At 34.1% G+C, this 27,404-nt stretch overlaps 1 protein-coding gene across 2 annotated transcripts in view; it reads left to right on the top strand.

The window, feature by feature from the left end:
* LOC142332940 (uncharacterized) overlaps positions 1-27,404 on the top strand; it is an 87,673-nt gene that overhangs the window by 35,029 nt on the left and 25,240 nt on the right. For both annotated transcript variants that reach the window (XM_075379653.1, XM_075379652.1), the window contains exons 9-13: positions 7,432-7,473; positions 10,126-10,155; positions 13,967-14,005; positions 16,400-16,438; positions 24,636-24,671. In XM_075379653.1, coding sequence (XP_075235768.1) covers positions 7,432-7,473; positions 10,126-10,155; positions 13,967-14,005; positions 16,400-16,438; positions 24,636-24,671 — 186 coding nt within the window. The remainder of the gene's footprint in view (positions 1-7,431; positions 7,474-10,125; positions 10,156-13,966; positions 14,006-16,399; positions 16,439-24,635; positions 24,672-27,404) is intronic.

Raw genomic sequence — 27,404 nt, 5'->3', positions numbered from 1 at the left:
TGTACTAATATATTACAGAAACTCCTATTTTTAAGGACTTTAAAAATTTTAATATATATTAAAAAAAACAAACCGTTTATACGAGTACAAATCTTTTTGTCTGAGAGAAAATATATTCTTCAAACACATTTTTTCTTACAGATTGTAGTAGATTATGTTTTGAGTAAGTTGATACATATTATTTCAAAAGTTACAAAATCTACTATAAAAGAAGATTGTAAAAGCATCTTTAACTTAGACTTTGAGGAGCATTTTAAATGGAAATCAAATTTTCAGCTCTTCGATATAATCCCCCCACGTGTAAATGCATGCTAGTTAACGGTTTAGCATCTTTTGGGTTTCTCTCAGGAGATGAATCTTCGTTGAGTTGTCGAATTTCCTGGATCGCGGAAGCCGATAACTTTTCAAACTGTAAAGCGTTCATCTAGGAGCGTTCTTTTAGCTTAGTAAACAGATCAAAATCTCGAGGACGCAAATCAGTACTTTACGGTGAATAGTGATGGATTCTCCAAACGAAATCAACTAAAATATGAAAGGCAGAATCTGCAAAGTCTGGGGACGCATGGTCACGAAATGGTGACACACCACGCGATGTTTTTTGGATGTAGTTTTCAAACTTTCGGTAGTAAAATCTTCTGAATAAGGTTTCTCTAGTAAGTAGCTGTCATATTAATACCATCTGACTCTCTCGGTAGCAATAATTTCCTGCTTATTGTAATAAAAAATCGTCATTTGCTTCAGATTTAACTGCGCTCGATGACTTTTGTCTCGAAGAATATTTACTCTTTCAAACACTGCGTTGTGACTTTCAGTTCAAGTTCAAAGTCACTTCCATGTGTCATCAGTAGTCGTTATTCAATTGAAGAATTGCTCGCCTTCTCTTTCATAAAGAGATAGTAACTTCGTCGCTTTTTGATGCTCCCTCAGTCGGTATGGAGCTCATCACCCTGCGTCCTTTTTTTCAAATGTTCCTTTAAAATGCAGTATACTGTTGTTTTTTTTTCATTCCGGTTACATTTTCGATTTCTCTCACTGTCACGTAAAGATCTTCGTCGATCACCGTGGCAACAACTGTGATGAAGTTCTTATTATGATGTAGTACATAGTGAAGTCCTTCTTACTACATTTATTAGTTTCAAAGTTTCCTTTTCTTTTATCGATTAATATTCTTTTAATATTTATATTCATTTTTTTTAAATATTACTGAAAAGTCCCTTTTTAGTTTACTAAATATTCTGTTCCCGGCAATATTTTAGTTAATGAAACCTTATGCAATTCAGGATTCTAAGGGTCATTTTTATGGGATAGCCAAAGCGGCCGACTCAAAAGTTCAATGTAATTTGATATAAGAATACAAAAATATCCAATAAATCATCCACCGATTCATCTTTAAGAATACGCAAATTATCACAATTTTCTTGAATCAAAAATTGTTGTAATAGTCTTATATTAATATATATATTATTTTAACGTTATTAACATTATATTATATATTTTGATTGCTGCCATAACCCATGGGGAAATCGATTGGAAAAGGGATCAGTTGTAGCAGTTTTAAATATGTTTCGTAATTAAATTATTATCCTAAATGTTTACTAATATTTTTCTATACACCAGTATAAAATTTTTCATTAAAATTCGTATAATCATAATGTATTTTAGCACAATTTTACTCATAACTTTTATAATTCTTAAATTTAAGGATAGTTAACTTAATATAAATGTTAATATCGCCAACTAGTATTAATCTCGTATATTTCGTTAAGTCACTGATGTAATTATCAACCATCGAGAAACCACATTCGAAAGGTGATATGTAAATCACAATCGGTTGTAACAAATCACAAATATCAGATTTTATTTTAATGCTTAATTCGTACATTCCAATAACAATTCACATAAAATGATGTGAAATTTAGATTATTTTTGACAACGTTGCACGACCCATCTCATTTATTAAGTTTACTGCATTTGTCGACTTTGTAAGCCTTCTAAGGTAAAATAACTCATTTCAAGAGTTACGATAGTTACTAATAAAAATATAAGAAAATATAATAAGAATATTAATGCGTAAATTATCAGTTACTTTAACATCGTGCTTACTAAAATTTGATTCGTAACCAAAATAACTGTCTCTTATGCGAACGTAATCATCCACAATATTACCCAGATAATTAAATCCAAACATAAAATTTTATAGAATAACACACTAAACATCATTAAAGTTCAAAATCGCATTAATTGACAGCAGATGAACCTCTTGTAGTCAGATTTTTCGGTACATTTCCAAGTGAATCTAAATCCCTTAATTTTGATATCCACCAAATTCTTGGACCGTTCTCCTTCCTATTGTAAACTTTTTTCCAATTTGGAATCTTCACATCTGTTCCTTTTAATAAACAGTCTGACTTGGTTAAGAAAGTTTCGGCAGTATTGCGAGAGGATCTCATTAATGTACACCGGCTCGTAAGGTAAATTTCCTTTAATATGCGAAGTTCGTAAATATATTTTTTTTTAATTTTTGTCTGAATCTCACTGTCCGCCATTATATATCTACAACATTTTTCATCAATAATGAAAAAAACAGGAAGTGTCAATGATAGGGAAGTTTTTAATTTCACTTAACACACAGCCCTTGCGATGCAATAACTGTAGGTTCATATATTTCAGTTTGTAGTATTTTTGCCATTCCTTTGATTACTTAAGGGGCTTCGTAAATTCTCAAATCGTTCAGTCCTACTGTACTGCTGTAGTTCGACTAATTGTTTTTCTACTCCGTAAACCTCGGTCCCTAATAATTCATTTTCCCTTTAAATATTTTATCTTCAGCTTCGTAAGATTCTGTATGTATTGAAAACTCGTTGATTTTTTTTCTAATAAATAAACAACAGCTTTTCGAAGTTTAAAAAATGTTTTCTTTAAATTTTCAGGTTTCTGCCTTTATTTCCTTAACTTCTTTCTCATTTACTCTTTATATATATGTACTAGCGTTTCCATCGCGGCTTCGCCCGTGTGGTATATTTACTTGCACTTCCCCTCGCAGTCAGGGGATATTTAGCCGGTTATGGCTCGCTTCGCTCGAAAAATTCAGTGTATTGAAAATTTTTCAGCAAAAGTTCTAAACCCGAAACATTGAGTAATCTAAGAAAGTGTGCTTCAAAACATTCGGCCTCCATCTAAACAATATTATTATAATTATAGCCCCTCCGGTTCCGGATTTTTTCTTATTGCTGCCCACCTCTAATCCTCCGCCCGTAAGGGAAGGTCCCGCTATGCCGTTCCCGCCACACACAGAGAACCGGGTCTCGGTCTTTACTCTTTTATGCCTGCCTCAAACCGGCGGTGCCAGCTCCAGCAAGCACTGAAGCGCCCCCAGGAACCGACACCGCCGGCCGGGACTCGGACTTTTCTTTATCCCTTTCAAGAAACCCCAGGAGTTCCCACCCCATCACCGGAACCCGCATATTTAAGCATACGGGCCCTCCGAGGTGGGACTGTCGTATCCCTGCCGTATCCTCGCGCCTATCGTCTGTGATGCCTCTCCTCTTGCTCTTTAGATTTGAGGACGGTGCTTGCAAAATTGGAAAACCAATCCCAGTTGTTATTGGATTGCATTAGCCAGCTAACCAGGTTGTCAGGTGTCAGGTTATAATGCCTTATTTCATGTCTGAGACCCTCCCATCTATAGCAGCTGAATACGGTGTGTTCCGCGTCGTCTTCTTCCTGACAGTACGGACACCTTGACGTCTGCCTTTTCCCGATTCTATTAAGGTATTTCCCAAACGACCCATGTCCTGTCATCAACTGAGTGGTGTGGAAATTTAGTCCGCCTTTCTTCCTACCCAACCATTCTTTCAGATTGGGAATAAGTCTCCTTGTCCACTCTCCTGCTTGAGCGGATGACCATGCGGTTTGCCAGTTGCTAACGACTGTGTCTTCTACCTCGGCTCTTGGCAAACCTGCCGCCCTCATGCTTTGGCCTTTTATCTGTAATTCAATGGGAGGCGTTTCAGCTAAGACACATAAAGCATCGTAAGAAATTGTTCTATATCCTGAGGCAACTCGTATTAGTGCTACTCTGTGCAAGATTCTAAGTTTGCGTTTATTGCGTTGTACATTCATTGCAGTGCCCCAGACTGGTGCTGCGTATAAGATAGATGACATCATTGCCGTTGTGATCAACCTTCTGACCACCAGTTTCGGTGCACAGTGGTTATTAAATACACCTATTAGATCCTTAATTGTAGGGGCAACCTTTTGAGAAATCATATATATGTGATAACCGTACTTTAAACTCTTATCTATGAATACGCCCAAGTATTTTACGTTACTGACTTCACGAATAAATTCCCCCCTTATTTCTATATTTATTCCTCTGACCCTTCTCCTACCAGAGAGCAAAATGCATTTTGACTTAGCTGGGGCTACTTGGAGTTGGTTGTTATCTAACCATTCGTCTAATAGTTATAAGGTCTGATTTGCCTTAATTGCAAGACGGTCCTCTTCACTATCTTCCACCAGTACCGCAACGTCATCTGTATAGCCCACAATCCTCACTCCTTCCGGATAAGGAAGCCTGAATATTTCATCATAGAAAACATTCTAGAGTATGGGTCCTAGAACGGACCCCTGTGGAACGCCGCCAAACATATGAAAATTTACCGTGCCCTCAACAGTCTTGACCTCAGTATGTCTATAGTGTAAGTACTGATTAATCTGATTTACAATGTAATCTCTGATGTTCATGTTTATTACAGCATCAATAATCGCCGGCCACGGTACAGATCCAAATGCGTTTTTTACATCAAGTAACACAAGTAATGGAAGACTTCTAGATCTCCGAGTACCGCTTCTGGCTGCTGTTGCCCATTCCGTAACTCTCTTAATCGCCTGTATCGTGGAGCGCTCTTTCCTAAAGCCGTACTGTTCTTGGTATAGGCAGTTCTTCTCCTCTAACTCATTCTGTAGTCTGGAGGCTATAAGTCGTTCAACCGTCTTCCCCATATTATTGATATGACGTATGGGCCGGTATCCAGCTTGATCTATATTCGTGGCTCGCTTGGGCAGGAAGACGGTTCTTGCCGCCTTACAGCAGCTTGGAAACAAGCGGTTTTGTAGTCCAAAGCTGGCCACGATCTCCCAGGGAACAGCTTCTGCCAGCCCCTTAAGAATTGCTGCTGGTATACCGTCTGGACCTGGGCTTTTCTTATTGCTGAGTTTCTTGATCGCATTTAACACCTCTGGTTGATTGAATCTACCCCTTTCGCATTCAAGTATCGCTCTGTTTCCAGTATCCTCCCTGGGAATAAGGTTCTTAGCTGTTGTATAGCTTCATCACTTTTTAGTATTGGAGCTTGCCGACCAAGACGTTTTGCTATGATTTGGAATGCTTTACCCCAAGGGTCGTTATCCTGGTCTTTACACAGTTCTTGCCTCTTCTTGCGTTTAGCTAGTTTAATAAGGTAATTTAGCGTTTTCTGACGGTTCTATATTCTTCCATGGCTTTACTACTTTCTTCATTTATACCAAAGTGGGTGCGAAGCCTCTGCGCTTTCCTCTTACATCTGTGCATATAATCTCTTTGGCTAGCTATATCACCATTCCACCAATACATAGTAGTATGCCTTGTTGCATTACATGGGATTCTGGACATTTCATCGGTGATAATGTTTTGAAAACTGACAAGATCTATTTGCGTGCACTCTGCGATTCTACGAGCCGCATTCCTTGCGATCCTTTGAATTTGGTTGTTCGACCATCTTGGTGTGACATTTTGTTGAGTGCTTCCTGTAACTTGATCACTGATATCTACGGCTACCGCCTTGTGATCACTCGCCGTCTCTTCCGTCAATACTTTAAAGACTACTTTGCCCGGATGTATTCTGTTATCGATGATTGCTAGGTCTATTATTGATGTGTGCCCTCTGGCATTGTACGTAGCTGTTCCGTCATTTATGCACGTCGCCTCTGTAGTAGCCAGGAATTCCTCCAGTATTCTACCTCTTACATCTAGAGACAATCTCTAGAGGAAAAGACAGGCCTAGGCCTGTCTATTGACTTTGAAAAAATTTACAATATTCTATTATATTAGTATAACCTATAAGTTCAAAATAACTTAGTCAGACAATGGTTTTTACTCACTTAGGTATTGCAGAAAGTTTTGTTTGATCACTAAACACAGTTTTCAACACTCTTCGTCACTTATTAATACCTTTCAGGGTCACGAAGAAATCCAAAGAAAACTTCACTAAACTTAACATTTTTTCAATTGAGAAAAAACCCTAATAATTCTGTTAATCCGTGTCCAAATTTCATAAAAATTCACACGATAGTCCGTTATCCAATTCACTTTGATGCCTGTATGTCCAAACCGAAAACATTCACCAAAAACCAGTCAAAATAACTCAAAAACGCGGAGCGGCTACAGGAACGTCTGCACGTGTACAAGTCTCCAACTCGACTATACATCTCCGGAACTGTCGACCTGAAACTGTATAATCCTACACTTCAATTACAATCATACATATCATCCTCTAAAGTAATACTTTAAGGTGATTCCAGAGGCTAAACAGAAAAAGAAAAAAAAGAAGATATTTATTCGTAGAATCCAGCCCCAATGTAGTTAATATCCGTTTATCGTAATCGGAAATGGAGAATATTTGCAATGATTGTTCAAATGTTTTTACATTTTGTCACCGCTTGCATAGTCGAATTTCGAAAAACCTAGAAATTAGTTTTTAGATATTTACAAGAAAATTACACACACTAGAAACTTAGTCGATATCTTCACTTGTTACCAAAAAATTAAAAAAGACAGTAAATTTAATTGTTATTACATTTTAACCCTTTAACTCGGAATTTCATAAAATCCCTTTTAGTGTGTACTTACATCGTAAGAGGAAGATGTACACAAATTTTCATATATTTATCTTCAGTAGTTTTTGCTTGGCGTTGATGGAGCAGTCAGTCAGGACAAGTTGCTTAACAGGTACACACACACACACACACACACACACATATATATATATATATAGACAGTACCAAATGGTTTTCGTTCTGATATTTTACTTTCATTGATTAATTAATTTTGAAATGGAAAAATGCAACTATACTTGTGTGACCGTGAATATAAGGTTAAAGAACAAAGGAAATGTAAGAATTTTTCATATTTTAATTGCTTATAAAACTGAAACTTGAAAAAATATGAATGTAAAACCTGAGAAAAATTACTATAACAATTTTCGTTATTTTAAAATATATATTTTATATTGTTCAGAAAAGCAGCGGATACAAAACTTGTATCACGCCATCGTTTAAAGAAAATATAATTTAATATTTCATAAAATAACTACCGATTTTTGTATTATGTATTTAAAATTATTTATAAATGACTTTGAAATTATATTTAAATAAATTTACACTTTATTTCAGTGAGGCAGATTCGTTAGTATCAGGAATCGATATTACTGAAACGTGAGTAAGTTTTATTATATTTTTTTAATATCATGACGAACGAAGAGGTTGAAATACGAACAAGAATTTCATTTACGGAATTCAGTCAAATAACTTGCTTACTAATTTCTGTGCGATAGCCAACTACTGCGATTCATACATTCCAATTCTCAGGAAGTAAAACTTTTTTTTTTTTTCAGAAGTGACAAATCGACTTGCACTTATAGATTACGATAGCGTCTTATCTTCACGTTTCACAATTTCTTAAGTCGACCAAAAAGATGATAACTTGATGGAACTATCTCTACGCCGAGTGGAGGGCGGGTAGCATATACTAATTGAGTTCTTACAGTGTTTCAAAGTAAAAGCAGAAATGTAATATGAACATTATTCTGTTGGAACAAGACCTTCCAGCCTTCCCTTCATCTTGTAAGACAATGGCGTAATACTTAGTGATGATGATTGAGAGTAATGTATGACATAGAGTATTGAGTTAATGAGTATGACATAGAGTATCCCTCACCAAAAAGAATCCCACATCAAGAAAAAAAGAATCCCACATCCCACAAAAAGAATTCACATTATTTTACCAGGTAAAGATCTGGTTTTTGCTTCGTGTGATTGAGATCTGCTAGTAGGTTGCCACTGGATATTCACGTTTTGATACTGCGGCAAAATAGTACATCGGTATTTCATTATCGTTACTTTATACGGAGTCTATGAATTTGTCTCTTCCTTTTCAAATCAATAGAGAAGTTGTGAGTAACATATTTTCCTATATAAAAAAAAAAAACTATTTATAAGGATGACATTCATCATTTATTCGTTTGAAATTTATTTAAACAAAGCATAAAATTTTCAGTACCATCATTAGAAATATATTTTGAAATCTGAAATGGTACTCCAGCACCCTACATTTATCAAAGCATTTATTTTCATAATAAATCAATTACATGTGAAATAAATAAATCGTTTAACGTTGTTGAAAAATTGGTGCCGATTCTTTTACTAATTTAAATCTTGTTTTCTTGTTTTTATAAATATTTTATTGTAATTGAAATATTGTTCGTATGTATATAAATATATATATAAATATTATTAATTGTTTGTATATGATTTAAATATAACATTAATTATAACTTTTTCATTGTAATTGTAATATTTCTGTAAGCAAAATGAGTGAAATAGAACTGGAGCTGAACTGAGGCTGAGCTGGAACTGAACTGGCGTCTAAATAGCGTAGCACTGAACTAATGCAGTGAAGATCTTGCTTATATAACGTTGGTGGGGCCGCTGATTCATCAGGAGCCGAGTGTATCCCAAAGGATCCGAGTGAAGTGTAAAGACCCGAGGGAATCCGTCTGAAGCCGAAGATCTTTAAAAGTCATGTATTAAATAAAAATTAAGTTCCAAAATTTAAACAAGAACAACAAAAAAGTGAACATTTTTAAGAATATTTAAAAATTAAATAATTCATTTAAATAACCCTGAGTCTTATCAAACGTAACAGATTTTTTTTTTAATTTTGGCCGAATGAGCATCCTTTTTATATTAAAATTAGATAAAAAAGTTATTTTTATTTATTTCACCTTAAATTTTGTTGTATAAATATTTCTCGTTTCTATGAATTTGTGGTGCCTAGATAGTACTCTCTGCCTGAGGTCATACCAAGTAGTTTAGGAAGATATATTTCTCATTCGTAGTAATGGAAAATATTTAGACTTGGTTAACATATCAGAGTAGATTTGAGATAAGAAATTTGTCCCATAACTTGATTTCTCTATCGTAACATTTTTTTATTTTCGATTCAATTGAATTCCATTCCGGTTGACATAAATATTGACAACATTATACAGATTTAAGACAGAATAAGAGATGAAATGTGATGACTTATTGGACGGATTTTACGACAATCATTTTCTTGCATTTAAATTATTTCAAAGATATATAGTAGAATTTCATAGAATGGAGAGGGCAAATGTGGTGATGTTTTTGGGTATTTAACTCGGTATAAGAAATACCCACGGAGGCGTACTCCATTGTCCACAATAAGCACGTTGTACAAAAGGGTTGACAATAAAGATTATGTAAAAACATAAACCTTTGAAATGACAAACCGAGCCAGAATAATTTTTTATAATTTATTTCCAAATATTCTCAGTCATTCCTGTGGTTATGACCAGTGAGTTACTGGAAATTCAAAAATCTGTTCTAGTAAATTCTTCAAAGTTCATAGTTTAAATGTTGAATTGCTATATGATAGTGATATATGATAATCGATTTCTTATAATGATAATAATTACGAATTTCAAAAAATAATTTATCCTTTCATTATCAATGATTTTTGAAAATTATTTTCTTGTTTATCCTATTTCACTAATTTTTTTAATGAATAATAAACCAATTGGTTTGTGTGTTACTTAGAGAAACTAAAATTAAAGTATATTATATTGCATTTTTATACAGGCCTAGACATGATTAAACAGATTGTATGACTTATTTTCATTTGAAGGATTTTTATATGTACAGATAAATTTTGTACGTATATAATAAAATTATGGTTTGTACATCAGATTTAATGATTATTTATATATTTACTATTGAACTGATCACTAATTTTAATTGTATTAAATAAATAATTTGGATGCTTTTAAAATACTATTATAATTTCAGAATTTCAGCTACACCTAGTCACTTAAAAACGTAAGTACAATTTATAATTTATTGAAGAGTTTTCATATTGGATAAGCGTGTGTGTGTGTGAGTGTGTGTTATGTACATATAATCTTATTAAATAGGATAATAGTGTAATAAAAATAATGTTAAAATACATACTAAAGAACTACATTATATATGTGTTGAGTGTGTGTCTGTGTGTGTGTGTGTATCATTAACACACATGCGCACACTTCTTTAGATCTATGACATCCATTGTAATGTTCGATGTAAGCCAGATTCATACGTAGTAGACTGCAAGTTTAATACTGTTATAAATCAGTAGCAAGTGACTCTACTATTTTGATATATATTATTTTTAAACTTCACAAAAATTATTTATTTTATATAGCGTATGGCACAAAAACACAACACCAATTATAGTCAAAAAATGCAAAAAAAGATTTAACAAATTAATATAAGCTACTGATTCCGGAGTCGCCATCAGGAAATCTTCATGAATCCCTTCATAAGTTGTCCTAAGGCAAACTTCTGTGATGTGTATAACAGTTTGATTTTCACCACACTCCAAAAGAGACGTCGGTGTTTTACCCTATTTATACAAGAAATAGGCGCACCTACCATGCTGAGTTCGTATTCTGTTTAGCGTTGACCATGTCTTACGTGGTAAGTCAAAACCCGGCGGCCTTTGAGTAATACATGGGATTTGGTTATTCTGGTATGTGTTCCATTCTTGACGTCAGGCGTCAGTTACGTTAAATCTGTTCTCTGTGGCAGAGGACGGATTTAACCGTCCTAATATTGTTCTAACCTGCTAATATTGTTCATTAAAGTACATACTTAAAATAACAAACAGCTAATTAAATATGTGAACCTTCCAAATAAAAAATAAAGTGTAAGATGATTAAAGTTTACGGAACAGATTAATGAAAATAATTCGAAAACATATTACCTTTCAAAAGTAAACAAAGATCCACAGAAAACAGGCGTTTTTCATTTTTAAAAGCGTAAACTTAAAAGCTTACTGACAGAGGAAGTTAAAGTATTTAATTTTAATTATTGATAAAGTAACAACCCTAAACAAATCGCAGAAGAATTCTAAATAAAATCCCACATAAAGTATCAATGGTGGAACAGAGAATGCTACGAAACAGCAGGAAAGAAATATCAAGCATGGCTGTTACATCGATCCCAAAAATCAGAAACATCCTTCCAAAACCTAATAAAACAAAGAAAAGTAGCCACACTAATCCTGAGAAAAATAAGACAACACCATAAAAAGATACTTAAATCAGTGAAAAAAGAATTCAGCAAAACGCAGTCAAGAGACTACCACAAAATCTTCAAAATATAACTGCAAAAATACGAACCTCCAACACGTCTAATGAAGGATGAAAACCATAATCTGTCCCGTAACGATAAAAACAACGCGGAAATCTTTGCAAAATATTTCAACAAACTACTAAATTGTGAAAATCTGACCGAACCCAATAACAAAACCAACCCCCCAATAACCACTCTACCACTAAATATTAACCCTCTCGCAATAAAAGAAGTCTACCAAGCACGACGTGAGATGAAGGAAAAGTGGCAGGAGAAGATCATACCTTTGTAAAGATCTTGAGACATGCAGGAAGATAAGAAAATATCTCCCTTAATCAACTGCTTGTCAACATCTGGATCAAAGAACAAATAAAAGAACAGTGGATGACAGCCCTCTTCCACCCGCTAAACAAAAAAATGGCCAAAATAGACAGTAACAACTAAAGGTGAATCTTACTCCTAGACTCAACATACAAAATTCCTTCAAGAATCATCCTTAATAGGCTCGGTTTACAACTCCAGAAAGAACTAAGAGAATACAAGAGAGGATTCAGACTTGCGAGGAGCTATCCAGACCAGATCATGACTCTCAAGTTAATAATAGATTACAACAGTAAAAGAAGCAGATACATGACGATAACACTTGTGGACTTCAAGAAAGCCACAAAGAATCGCTACTAAAAATTCTGAGACATCTCGGACTACATTCAAAATTAATAAACATGATAAAACTGACCCACATAAACACTAAGTCAAAACTGAAATTCAGAGGCTGACTGTATTCTGAATACAACAGACGATAAAACTGTATTCTGAGAATTCTAAGAACTCTCAGAATACTGGACGGCACCAAGGAACGGAATCTCACTGCTATTATTTAACTGCACTCTAGAAATTTTAATGAGGGAATGGCTCAAAAACTGCTCTCTAAAAATAAAAATGGCCCAAAAAAACAAAACAAACTGCCTTGATTTTGTCAGTGACTTGGCAGTGCTAGCAAATCTTGGTCTAGTGGTGAACGCGTATTGCCCAAATCAGCTGATTTGGAAGTCGAGATTTTCAGCATTCAAGTCCTAATAAAGTCAGTTACTTTTACACGGATTTGAATACTAGATGGTGGATACCGGTGTTCTTTGGTGGTCGGGTTTCAATTAACCACACATCTCAGGAACGGTCGAACTGAGAATGTACAAGACTACACTTCATTTACACACATACATATCATCCTCATTCATCTGCTGAAGTATTATCTGAACGGTAATTACCGGAGGCTAAACAGGAAAAAGAAAGAAATCTAATATCTAAAACAGAGATATTAGAACTTCAAAATATTGCAAATAAAACTGGCATCAAAATATCATTCGAAAAGACAAAAATTATGCCGCAAAAAAAAATTAAAAATAGTAAACATAAAGTCAAAATGATAACCCAATTTAAATACCTTGGAGAAATAATAACAAACAGGGTAAACGAAAAACCGCAATCCAAACAACAACAAACATACTATCTGATGAACAAAAATTAACTTGATACACCTACAGTAAAAAATGTCTATGCATAAATGCAAAAGAAGACACTGCAATTGAATTATAAAACAGTAAATCACATATGCAGCAGAAACACTAATTCCTGAACGAAGAATCAAAGGCCGACAGACTCCAGAAAATCGAAAGAAAAATTGGAAGAACATATATCAACAGAAAGTACCAGAAATATGGGTATCGGTTGATCGTGCCCAGCAACATCGTGTTGAAAAGTGAGAGCCTATCACTGATATCATGCATAAGAGGAGACTAGGATGTCTCAAATGCAGATTCAATATTTCTGAAACAGCTTGTATAGTCAAATCTCGACTCGACAAACACCAAGACATGATGCAAATTGATCTGTTAAATAAGACAGGATCTAAAGGAAATTGGCCTTACACCAGAAGACACCAAAGTCAAGAAAAAATTACACAAAAAATCAAGCACTAAAACAATCGCTTCACACTCCTAGAAACATATTCACAACACAAACCTTTTCACCACCAGAAAGGACACGAAGATTGGAACGTATGAAAAAGTACTGGGAGGACCGCAAGGCCCGAACAGTCCTTTGAAGAGCCTTGGATAATGGACTGATTAAAGTGATCGTATGTGGTCATAAAAGATGAAAAAAAATTATTGTAGATTGATGTCCAATAATTATTACATTCAATTTATAGCAGAATATGTTACTTTTCCTAGAATAATGATTTCTACACCACAAAATATCACTAGCATTAGTTTATGAGAAATGATTTGCATAATTGTTTTATTTTAGCACTGCATTTTTTTTTTTATTACGGTCACAATTAAGTGAGTGGATTGTTGATTATCAATATATTTCTTTCACAACCACATTGTGCTTCACATATTCCAACTTCAAATTCCTATACAGTTATAAATTAATTTTGTCAATAAAAAATTAAAAGAAACATGTCATATTTTATTTATTATAATTCATTTTAATATTTATTTATGTCATTTTTTAGTTATACGGATATTTCTACAAGACTACCGTGTGACCCCATGTATGTACCTATCATAAGTTAATAATATAGCTTAAATAATTAGTAGTTTTAAATAATTATTAAATAATTATAAAATATATTACCTGGGTGTTTCAAGCACTCTTGCAGTTGAAGGGCATCTAATTTCCAAGCCTTCTGGATCAAATGAAAAATATTGCATATTTGAATTATTTTTTTCAACATGACCCTTCAGTTATGATGAGTTTTGTGGTCAGCATAAAAAATATTTAGTCGACTAATATTTTGTATTTTTTGTTTTCTTTTGGTGAAGTAAAACTTCATCTCGACTAAATCACTACATCAAACCCTATCTGAAAAAAACACCAGTTACCATTTTGAAATGGAAAATTTTGTGAAAAGTCATAACGAACAAATTCACCTAATAGCAAATCGTCTTACTGAAAAATTTTATTATAATTGAAAAATCCGTTTCATGTTAAAAACAGGATCTCAGTTCATTCAGTCAATAATTCTTAGTTAATTTTTATCTTTTACAAATACTGCATATTTCAATATGCAAATATTGGAATCAGCCATATCCAAAAATTGCAAATATTGCAGTCAACGATTAACTCTGTGTATTTATTACCGCTTCCTAATTCATGATTTTTGTTATATGACGTTAATCTGGAGTTATGCCTTCACAGAAATATTTTTTATTAAATTTAATATTTAAATTGTTCCTAGATGACTTCAGTTTATTTACTTAAAATTTCTTGTCTGTGTTAATTTGCGTTTGAATGTGTTTTTTAAGCCTGCTTCAGTGTTAAGTGTTTTGTTATTTCTATGTTGATGGTGAGTAATTCACTAAAAAAGTATGTGTTTCAATAATTTTTTACTTTTCCATCTAGAACGATATATGCCTCTACAGCAGCTTTTCCTAGTACGGGAAAGTAGATAGATCGATAAAAAAAAAATGTAATTAAAATTGTTCTATTTTAGTTATGTACCATAACATTCTTTTTTTTTGGATTTTGGCCTCCATAAGACCACATAATAATCTTCAATTTCTTTTCACTTTTCTCTGTACCCAAATTTTCTCTCATTTCTGTTCTCTTCTTTTTTCGCCCATTCTTGAGCACCGTTATCTTTTTTCCTTTTCAATTTTCTCTTTATAAAATTTTCTGTCTGATATTTCATTTTCTGAGATGTTTTGCTTTTTTATCAATGTTACACTGTTCCTCCAAATTAATTTCAATTTTTCTTTAAAAAAAATAATTAAATGTTTATTTCGTAAGACGATTATTGGGCATTATAACAAAATTTCCAAAGAAAAATAATCTTTGTTTTTTCTATTTTTTTATAAATTTTTTGTAAATTTCCTAGTTATGTCTCTGTCTATAATTACCATTTTCATAAACTGGGCGTAGAATTTTCTGAATTATTCTTCTTTTTAATTTTTAAATCTTCCATTTTTAATTTAAATTTAAGCGTTCGCAGACGTAAATACATTTTACTGCCTGGTATTTAGATTTTTGTGAAGATATGTTTTAATGTAAATATTTTTTTGTAATTCTTGCACTTTCGAGATTATAGATCCTGTTTCTAATGAAAGGTAACTTTTTTAAATTTATTTTAAATTAAAATCCATCTCGGAAGTTACCCATAGCATTTGTAATGTAAAAATCTTATCTTTCTTACACCCCTTACTCTATAGTTTTTCTTGACAAAAAGGACCTGTCAAAATTTTAACCTCCTTCCTAGAAAATTAAAACTTTGTTTATTCAGAATTATGGCAGTATCTTTGTACTTTTTAAACAATTAATTTTTGTCCCCTTTATTATCATCACTTACAAATTATTTTTTTAAAAATTCATTTTACCCGAACACTTACCCTTGAGTATGGGAATCCCCAAAATAAAAAAAAAAAACATGTTTATACAATTTAACATTATTAATGCTCATAACGTATTTTGTTAAATACTAGTCACAATACCTCTCCTCTGATGGGGAACTCCCAAATTTTTAATAATTTATAATTTACTTAAAATCAATTTTAGGGAATATATTAATCAAAAACGTCTCCTCATGCGTGAGCTAAAATTTATCAAAGATCAAAAACATTTTTATTTTTTTATTTTAATGCTAATATACTAATATTAAACATTTTACTTATCGCTTAATAACAGCAATAATTCAAAAACGAATTGAGTAACTTGACCGTCTTAGCCGAGAAATTTATGCAATTTATTGTTGGTTCTTTTTTTCAGCAGACAGCATCAAATGTGAAAGTTAATTATATTGTTCGTGGATTACTATTATTGATTCACTTTACTTATACCCGTCATTTTCAAAGATTCAAGAAGATGTTTCAGGAGCTGTGGAATCATCAGGAAATAAAAAGATACAAATGAATATTATTATCATTTTTACCTTGGAATATTTCTGTTTCAGGGATCCAAACACTAAATACGACGATATTGAATACGTAGCGTAAGTATTTATATTCAATAACCATGTTATCATCAAATACGTAACCTAATTGTCATCATTTTCATTTAACATCACATTTCAAAAGCTTCTTTTGTTGTTTTTATTTTTACTTGACATTCGTGTTTTACTACAATCCACAAATTTATTTTTAAGAATAACTCTAATTCTGAAATATTTTTTGATGTCATACCGGCTTTTTTTCCTAAAAGCCTCCTTCTTCTGGGATTCTAGTCTGCTTTCAATGAATACAGTACTTCTCTCATCCTGATATAAAAATTCCTGCGATAAAAAATATTATTATGTTTCCTTGGCCTGGTATTTAATTCCTTATTATTATTACCCTTTTTATTACAATTCCTTATCATTGTTCACTCTTATTTTTTTATATTGTTTTTTTTCAAATTGAATTTCTCTCCAGGCAGTGAATATGTGCACTTTGCTATTTTCTCAACCACTGTTTTTGATTTCTGTTCAAAGGGTAGTGTCGTTAGTGAATTTCAATGTATTTAAGAGTCGAGTTGTGGACTGCACGGTGTGTAGACGTGTCTTTCTAGAGCTCCGCGTTTTTTGTTGTTTTTTTGGTTTTTACATTGATTTGGTGGACTGGAACTTTAAATGGATTGGACAAGGAATACGGACTATCATTTTTGAGTTATTTGGTTACGGATTTATCAAGTTTTTAATAGTTTTTGGTTCTCATTAGTGAGATCAATATTTTTGTGCTTTTTACTCGTTAAATCTTAGATATTATAGTGTGTTAAAGTGTTGGTGACTTTTATCAATAACGAAAAGACTACCAGTGTGTGTAAAAGTGAGTAAACTTATTGAACAATAACTTTGTTAACAGTTTTTTGAGGTTATAATAGAGCTTATAATAGCATTTTATTCTAAGTATTCGACAGGCTAATACCAGTCTGAAATTAACTGTAAACAAGAACTTACGACATTTTTCGTATATTAGTAGTTATACGGGTAACATTTTTCTAAGTCCTTAGACTAGTTTTTATTAGGGAATTCTTTGTTCCTTAATAATTTTTGAACCACTCGTCCTACATCCCTCATCCCGAGTTATAAATCCACTCAAAAAAGTTTCCTACACCCTGACCCCCCTCCACCAAAAAATTTTGGACCCTATTTTTGGGTGATACATTTTACCACCCGCCAATTTTATTTTGGGGCTCCCATCCCCTAGTGGGTACTCGTTGGAATCGGGATCGTCCCCGTAGTCCAACAGCGCTAATATGAGACCAAGAGGATCACTCCCCTAAGAGAGATCATCGCAAGGAGCTTCTAGTTGACAAAAGGTTACCATTACTAAGAAAACTGACTGGTGCTTGGGCGTGCTCTGACAAACATGATTAAGCTTCTCCTAGCCAACGTGAACAGAAGCGTGTTATCGCACGATTTGCTGTATAGACTTGCTATTGAGTGTGATGTAGAGTTGTTGGCAATCACTGAACCCAACATATATGAGTCGGCGAAGTCCGGATGGATAGCGGATACTGTGGGTGATGCCATTATTAGGAACGTCAGTAATAGGGTGGCTCTGAGTTTCAAGGAGAGAGCAGAGGGAGTGATAGTGACTGAACTAGAGTCTAAAATAATTGTAAGAGCGTATGTCTCGCCCAATATCACGATTTCGGATTATGACAGGTTTTTAGACAGTATATATCGAATTCTGTCCAGACAGAGCAAGAAATTCGTGTTGTTGGGTGATTTCAACTGTAAGACGACTTTTGCTGGTTGCTCTCACAGTAATAGGAGAGGAGAGCTAATGGAAGAACTGATAGAATCTCTCGGAGGTAGCTGTTTAAATTATGGTACTCCAACTTACGAGGCTCGGGTCCACTACTCTGTTTTAGATCTGGTCATTGCTGATAATAGATGGTCGATGGATCAGCTAGAGCTAACAGTGATGGATACGATATTTCCAGTGATCACCTTCCACTACATCTGATCATAAAGAAAAGCAATGACTTTGTAGTTGAAAGACCTTTTGTTACAAGACCTACAGCACGCCAGGTTGACAAAATAGTTGATAAAGTAGCTAAAAGGCTACGTAATATGATTGAGTTGACGCCAGATACTCTTACATTGGTAAAATAGCAAGAAATGGATAAGGAATTAAGGGCCACTGGAGGCAGACGACAATTCTACTGGTGGTCAAATGAGATAGCACGTTTACGCGATAATTTGCAGCAGGCTAGGAGAAGGAAACAAAGACTGAGGATCAGAGGTGGTGCTGAGTTTGATACTGCAGTCAAACTATATATAGAGGCTAGACGCCACTTGAACAGGGCCATTAAGAGATCAAAATGGGATCATTGGTTCAAACTCTGTGAGGAATTGGACAATGATTCCTGGGGCCAAGCCTACAAGATAGTTACTAAGAGGTTTGGCAGGCGTCTGCCTGTGTTGAGTGAACGGCAGGCTATGGCACAGTTTGACGAATTATTTCCACGTCCAGCAGAGGCAACTGACATCTTGCCTGAATATGAGCTGAGGAGGTTTACCCCTGCTGAGCTAAGTAACGCTATCGGACAACTCGGTAATAAAAAGAGCCCCGGCACTGATAGAATCCCTGCTGCAATACTCAAAGGCCTTGTAAAACAGCTTCCCTGGGAGATGACTGATATAGCTAATTATGGCTTGGAGAATGATTCATTCCCGCGATGTTGGCCCCGTCTCGATTTAGACCGCTGAGTCTCTTAAATAACTTGGGCAAAGCGGTAGAGAAGATGCTCGCCAACAGAATTGTATGCGAAATTGAAGAAGGCGTGGGTATAAACGTCAATCAATTCGGGTTCTGGAAGGGACGCTCCACCGTGTTGGCAGCGAAGAAAGTAACTACTTGGATAGCAGATGTCCGAAGAGGTACTTGGTGAACAAGAGGGATTCCGTTACTTGTCTTCCTAGACGTTAAGAATGCTTTTGGCTCCATCAAATGGAGCCACATTCACAGTACATCATTGGCTAAGAACGTAAGCCCATATCTTAGGAGAGAGGTGAGAAGATACCTCTCTGACAGATCGTTCAGAATTGCAACGCACAGTGGAGATTTGGAATTCAACATACACGGTGGAGTTTCCCAGGGCTCCGTTTTGGGCCCGTTATTATGAGTTTTAACTTTTGATGGAATCCTGAATTTGGATTATCCTGCAGGTGTCGAGGTCATTGCCTATGCAGATGACCTGGTGATCCTTGCGAGTGATAGACATGCACTGGAAGTACAAAATAAGGCCAGTTTGGCATTACAGATGATAGATAACTGGCTATGTAATAAAAATTTAGTGCTGAACATTGATAAATGCAAATTTATCATTTCACTGGAAGAAGGATCATTGATCGGCTGGATATCAGGATCAATGGTCAACTAATAGCAGAAACTGATAAGCTGAAGTACCTAGGCGTTACCTTTCAGAGGAACGGTTCCTTCACTGAACATATAAACGAAGTTTGTAACAGGGCTGGGTCAGGTTCGTAAATCAACATTTAGTTCCCCTTCATCCGTTGCAGCTACCCGGATTAGTTTAGCTACCTGCCACCAGCGGTGATGAGCCGTGGATAGAGCGTCTCCCCCTTACAGGTGATCTCCCCAGTGTTTTTGTAGCCTTAAATGGATTTTCTTCCATGTAAATTACTTAACTCCTCACAAGAAATTTTTAAAAACTTTTTGACTTCAGAAACATGCTCAGGTCTCGATTCCGAGTAAATTGAGTACCCCTCGGCACTGTTAGAGGGTTGTCGGGGGGGGGGGATTCGAAAATTTATCCACCCGAATTCTAGGTCGGATTACTTTTGAGGGGATATTTTTCAGGAGATAGGAAAGGTCCCGGTTTGGATAGAACCGGGAAGATGTGAATGGGGGATGGAAAAAACGGGAAAAAGGAATCGTTTATATAATGATCTCAAACATTTAGAAAAAAATTTTACTAACCTGGATTTATAAAAATTATTCCAAGTCCATAAAAGCGTAAACAAGTTACGTCACTGCACAAAATAGATTTTGCAAAATAACTTAAAAAATTTTTCTTCATTCAAAAGTTTATGTTGCTCCTATTATACATTGTTCTTATGGAGTATATAACGTACTTCAAGAAAAACTTAATAAATTATCAGTCCATTGTAATAACTAATAACTAATTTGTACTAACTTAATAACCAATCAGCCCGTGCGGCCTAGTCAAGAGGGCTACCTCCCGTCATTATGCGTGCCACGCTTCGAGACTTCCATTGTACACGTAGAAGCTACTTCCTTAAAGATTCTTTAACACAGCTTGAATTTACTTTTAGACCTACAAGAAGTCTACTGACGTGTAGATAAGCAATTTTTTTTCCTTTATTTCCATTTTACAAATCAGCAGCAATATTATTCGTAGTCGGAACCTTTTTCTGATGGGCTCATATATGGTACACTTTTCCATTGCTTTTCCAGTTGCTTGACTCTAAGTGTTTTCTTACAAACACCGCACATGTCTTTCTTCGCCGGTTAAGAAGAATGAATTTGTTATTCGCGTGTGACCGATTCTAAGTCTGGTCTTCGTAACCGCTGACTGTTACTAACTGCCTCAACTATTTCCTGCTCAGTGCAGTTAAGACGATCCCGACAGACCACAACACCCTTTCAGGTGTTTGAGTGTACCGCGCGGATCGACACATACAGCAAAATCTCCAATAATATTGAGCCCTGGGATCTTCTGTGACTATGCACCATTCGTAGTCTCCAATGAAGTGAATTATAAGTTTTTTCTGGTTTCCTTAACTGGGCCTTCAGCACATTTTGTTATTTCTCGAACAATTAGAAAAGGGCTTACCCTCGAGAAATTTTCATTTTCTTTCGTAATTACCAAATACTTTGTTTTCGTCTGTTACTCTAGTAAAAAGCTCTTTGCAAGTTCTTAGCTTCAATTTCTTACTGTCTTGTCTCAAAACTGTTTCTCCCTTTCGCCTCAGGTGAAACGGCTGGTTCTAAACGAGAGTGTTTAAGTGAACCTCTGCCACGTTTGGTGTTTGTTCAATTTGCATAGTATTTAATCCCTTTTTAGCAAGGCTAACCGCCGTGGTACACTCCCTCTCCGGGGCTACCAACCGTGGAGGTCCGGTCCGATACTACAGTGGAACAGACATATGTCTTGGCAAAGAGCGGATGCGCAATTTCTACACCGACTCCAGGCCCTTACATGCCAACGTTTTCAGAGCTCCCATGCGCCGACATACATGGGCACCTTAACTACATGCTTGCCATCGCGGGAGGCATGTAGACAGCGGAAGGGCCTTCGTTACACTTGCAATCACTTCACCCTTGGCCACCACATCGCCAGCTCTAAAGGTGGTATTAATCCACTTCCTTAATCAATTAAATTTTCGTATCTACAGGTGGCTTCAAAATCCAGTCCTTGAATACGGCCTATAGGTGCAGTTAGGCTGACAAATTACATCTCCGAGGAAAACACTCGGAGCCCCGTTAGGCAGCATTAAGAATGTACTATTAAGGTCCCATTCATAACGCTAATGTAACTCACCATTAATAAAAGAAGAAAAAAAATATTTACAATAAGCTGATACAAAATTTGTAACGTGTTATAAACTGGTAAAACTCTGTAATAAAGGCACATTTTCATAAGGGACACTTAAAATTATAAAAAAAAAAAAACAATAAAATAGTGCAAAGCAAATGAGGCACAACTAAAAATAAATCAATATTGCTTACGATAATAACCACTTTTTTGAAAACTACCAAGCATAATAATACTGAACCAACTCGGAAAAAGCCACCATTACATTTGATATTTCACTTGTTTAAATAAATTTTAAGACTGGTACGACTTGAAGAACAACCTTTCACACAATAAAAGCTAATATTACCTTTAGAATACATGTTTAAGTAGTTTTGATGTTACTAAATTAATGACACGAATTTACGGCTGAACATCATTAGATTGAAAAAACAACTTTATTTTTTTAAATAAAGATTCATTAATTACAGCTTAATTCCACCCGAATTGTCATTTTTGTAACATCACTAACAAAACATACGACCTTACAACTTTTTTTAATAAACATTTTAGAAGATAACGTACTATACTCGATCACAACAAAAGTTTAAAAATTATTTTTCTCTGGTAAATATTCATTTGGAGAGTTCTGCCATTAAGGCAGCTCCTGTCACGTCTGCTGCTCTCCAGGTTATTCTATCCTTTGGTAACCTGTTTGTTTCCTCATATTATCCCTTTGCCCTAATTTCATCCATCGTTTGAACTCTTCCTTCCTTCTATTCACCTGCATCTCAAAAGCCACATATTGTTTTCTGTCTGCCTTTCTCATCGTCCATGTTTCAACTCCATAGAGCGTCACACTGCATATAAAACATTTCATTAATCTCTTCCTTAACACTCAGTTTAACTTTCCATACAGCACTCTACTCTTCTTATTAAACACCTGCTTACTTCTTGATATTCTCATTTTAATTTCTACTGTGCAAGACAGTTCATCAATTATAAAGCATCCTAAATACTGAAATTTCTTCACCTCTGTAAAACTTCATTTCCTATTTTAATATCAGTTCTCTCCTCTTTTCTATTTAATACTACGAGAGGTTATCTGTAAAGTAAATACCGTTTCATAGTAACAAAATTGATTTTAAAAATCTCAAATTTTTAATTTTTTTTAAACTACATACCTTATACTACTTCTCTTAATCGCCACATGAATTAAGACATTTATGGTAGCGATACACCAGATTCAATATACTCTCGTCGTATTCTTCAGCCGCCAGTACATTTAGCCACTGATTAACAACATTTTTGAGTTCATCGTCTCACCCGTGAATTGAATTATCAAAAATTCAAGAGTAGATCCCATTCGGAATTTTTTGTGGCGTTCCGTTAAGACGTATGGCACCCAACGTGCACAAATCTTTCTGAAGCCTAAACGGCCATAAACAATGTGACCGATAACAGTTCTTGAAACATCAGGAAAAAGAAGGGCCAGATCGGAATCTTTGAGCGACAATATTTTCTAATTTCAACATCGACGCGTTTCAACAAGTTCTCGGTGATTATCGAGAGCTTCCCGAAACGTTCTTCATCGTGCACATTAATTCCGTTTTTTATAAAATTTCACACCATTTTTGGACGTTTCATTCTTTCTTTACATTATCACCGTTATCAGCTCTAACTGCCTTTAGGTTTCAGCCGGCTTAACGTTTTGATGGTTTATAAAACGTATGACTCCACGTATTTCAGAGTCGGGGCAACATCGATTTTCCTATTCATTTTATAATGAATAACTCACACGTACGTAATCAAAGATACTACAAAACGATGACTTACAGACAATAATAAAGTGTGTACATTATTTGCTTGCCATGAACGATAAAGATCGCCGACATTAAGGAGAGAGATTTCCTAGCGGTCTTTAATTTAGTGATATTCCTCGTATATATTTTGTCTACTTATTATTTATTCTCATACCGTGACATTAGCAAGCTTCATTTAAGTCACTGGTACACAAGTTTTTGTTGTTACTATTACGTCTTCTCACTTCATGGTTTTATATATATGATCAGAGTTTAAAATGACAAGACTTTACATGAATATGGAAACTGGACCTTTTTTCTGTTTGTAGATAAAATAAATATTGATTTTTCATCATGGATCGTACAAAAATTAAAAAATACTTTTGACCTATTTTAACGAGCGAGTGCAGCACGTAGTAATAACAAACAGACGAAATATTTGTAAAGTTAATAAACAAATAGAATCATTAAACAAAAGATTAATTTGGAAAGTTAATTAAAACTTATTTTTCTTTTAATATTATTTTTAAGTATTAAACAGCGTTGCGGAAAATTCAAATGATTTTTAACGTTCGTTATCTAAATACATATCAAAGTAATATTGCTAGTGTAACGGGATTTTTTATTAGTATAATTTTTATTAAATTAGTCAAAAAAAATTTAGTACGGATTGGTAAATGTTTGTTAAATAACAACAGAAGTTCTATAATCCTTTTTTTTTTGTAAGGCAAGATATTAATAAGCAGTTTCGTTATTTGAATTGACAGACGTGTTTTTTTTTCTTTCTCTAATATTTCTCCACTAATTTAACAACAAGATATAATATCATTGAAATTATATTATAATATATAATAAAATAATATATACTATATTATAATATTTAATTCTTTTTTGTTCCAGAATGGATGGTGCTGTAATGTCTGCACACTATAGATGGTAAGTTGACAAATAAGCTTATTTTATCGTAATGAAAAACAATAAAATTGATGAGCAAAGTGATATTTTATGACATCATTATTATTAATTGTCTTTTGTCAAAGAATTAGTTAAATCCAATTTGTAAAATTTAAAATTCACATCTATACTTGAACGTCAGATTTACAAAAAGGTAAATATTGTAAAAAATGTTTTTACTCTTTTTATAGTCGTAATCCATAATTAATCATGAACAGAACAAACTGAAACAAAATACTGCTCATAAAGAATAATGTAAAATAAATAGTCGGTTGGAACGTTTTTTATCCCCAATAATGCGCAATTATCAACATGACTTCCCTGTTGTAAGTAGGTAAAATTTGATGTCTACTACATATTATAAAAACTTCATCTTCCGATTAAAATAGCCACAGCTATGAAGTAATTGAATAAATATGTGATTTTAATCTATTTCAGAGTAATCCTTCGGTGTCTTTTCTCTACAATTGTTTTTCAGTACCTCTTTAGGTCGAGTAATATAAATCCAGTAAATAATGATGCTTTACTCGAACCAACTTTACTGTGAAATTTGTAAAATCACGTAGAGTATCGTTGAAAAATTTTAAAATTGACATGATATTTAGTTCGTTAAAAAAATTGAATCAGTCATGAGTTACTTTCCAGACAATAAAAAAAATGCATTATTGAATTATTACAACGTTTCACTTAGACATTATAAAACTCTGGTAACTGAAAATTTTTATTCATATTTCATAATCTCATTATGTTTTTCCTGCATAACAGGTAGATTTAATAAGAAGGCTACTTATTGTAATAGGTACCATGATTCGACTTCGGGAAAATTCTACATATCTTCGCGTTTCGCATCCCCCACACCCCAAGACCACCGTCAGCTCAAAGTTTTATATATTAATTTCTTTTGGACACGATAACTGCCATAATCTTGTGCCAATCACTTTTAAATTGATACATAATATATAACGACCAAAATCTCGGTCATGTTCGTTAATGGGCAAAATCGACTTAATGTATTTAGTAACTGGTGAATTAGAAGGATTGATATTGTAATGTAGTACAACAGTGGTTCATCTTAAGTTTTAATGGTTATTTATTGTTACTGTAAATTAATTAAGAGAACTTTTCATTTAAAGGGATTTCTTATAATCGATTCAACGCAGTCAGTAATATGATAACTCTTTTACGGGGATTAAATAGGGCATACTACGTATTTTCAAGTGATTTTTTATTGAATGATTTTGAATTTACTGTCCTTAGAGGGGAAGAATTGTTCTTTCAGTTCATAATTACAAAGAAAAACATATGATCGAGTTTACGATTAGTGAATTATATTACCACATTTGAAACGGGTGGGGATTCCAAAAATTCAAAGTTAACTATTGGTATTATCTTAAAAACCGGAGTCATACAAATAACCCAAAAAACAAAAGTCATAGGAAATGGAACGACCAAAGAAACAAGTGCAAATTATTGTCTGGATTCATATTTTGCATGATTTAGTGGAGGTCCAATGGCAGCATCATATCGTGGATGACTCTTTATAATACAGCAAAGCCTCTCTTGACATTCAGGAATTTTTGTTTGTCATAAATCGACCGGTAATAAGTAAACTTAAGTTATTTATAACGTATTGAAACGATAACACAACATAACAATGAAATAAAAAAGTGGGTGGCTCTTGTAGCGCTTAAGTAAAATCTTCGTAAGATTAATATTTTCTTTTCCCCGCTCTTGCTTAAACAGAATCGACTACCGAAATAAAATATTGTGTAACCCCTTTTAACGATAAATATTAAGAACCATTTAGCACCAGATAAAAGAGTTTTCACTTAATTAAGTGTATAAAATCATTTAAAAGCGGATAGATGATTGATTCTAATAATTTGTGACAGAAACTTGTGAAACTGAATTAAACAAAGTTTATTTTATCATGTGTAAAAGATTAGGATATATTTTAGTATTGTCAATATTCCTGCTCTGACAGCCATCATAATTTCGGTCTACCTTTGTGTATCCTTCCAACAGTATTATATTAAGAAACCAACGATGCAAGCCTTTCTTATGAAATTTTTATAAAGGTTCTATTAGCATAAATCAGTGCAATTGAAAAAAAAAGTCACGATCAAGATTTTGGCTATATATATTATTTTTTTTTTTGTCTTCAGTCATTTGACTGGTTTGATGCAGCTCTCCAAGATTCCATATCTAGTGCTAGTCGTTTCATTTCAGTATACCCTCTACATCCTACATCCCCAACAATTTGTTTTACATACTCCAAACGTGGCCTGCCTACACAATTTTTCCCTTCTACCTGTCCTTCCAATATTAAAGCGACTATTCCAGGATGCCTTAGTATGTGGCCTATAAGTCTGTCTCTTCTTTTAACTATATTTTTCCAAATGCTTCTTTCTTCATTTATTTGCCGCAATACCTCTTCATTTGTCACTTTATCCACCCATCTGATTTTTAACATTCTCCTATAGCACCACATTTCAAAAGCTTGTAATCTTTTCTTCTCAGATACTCCGATTGTCCAAGTTTCACTTCCATATAAAGCGACACTCCAAACATACACTTTCAAAACTCTTTTCTTGACATTTAAATTCATTTTTGATGTAAACAAATTATATTTCTTACTGAAGGCTCGTTTAGCAGTACCCATAGGACTGAGTGATGTTGATACGGCCGTTTAAGGCGTCCTGACTCACGCCCCTA

This window comes from Lycorma delicatula, chromosome 12, assembly GCF_047948215.1.
Source record: "Lycorma delicatula isolate Av1 chromosome 12, ASM4794821v1, whole genome shotgun sequence".
Classification (NCBI taxonomy): domain Eukaryota; kingdom Metazoa; phylum Arthropoda; class Insecta; order Hemiptera; family Fulgoridae; genus Lycorma; species Lycorma delicatula.
Note: the sequence above shows the minus strand (reverse complement) of the source record. Positions and strands in the feature narration are given on the sequence as shown.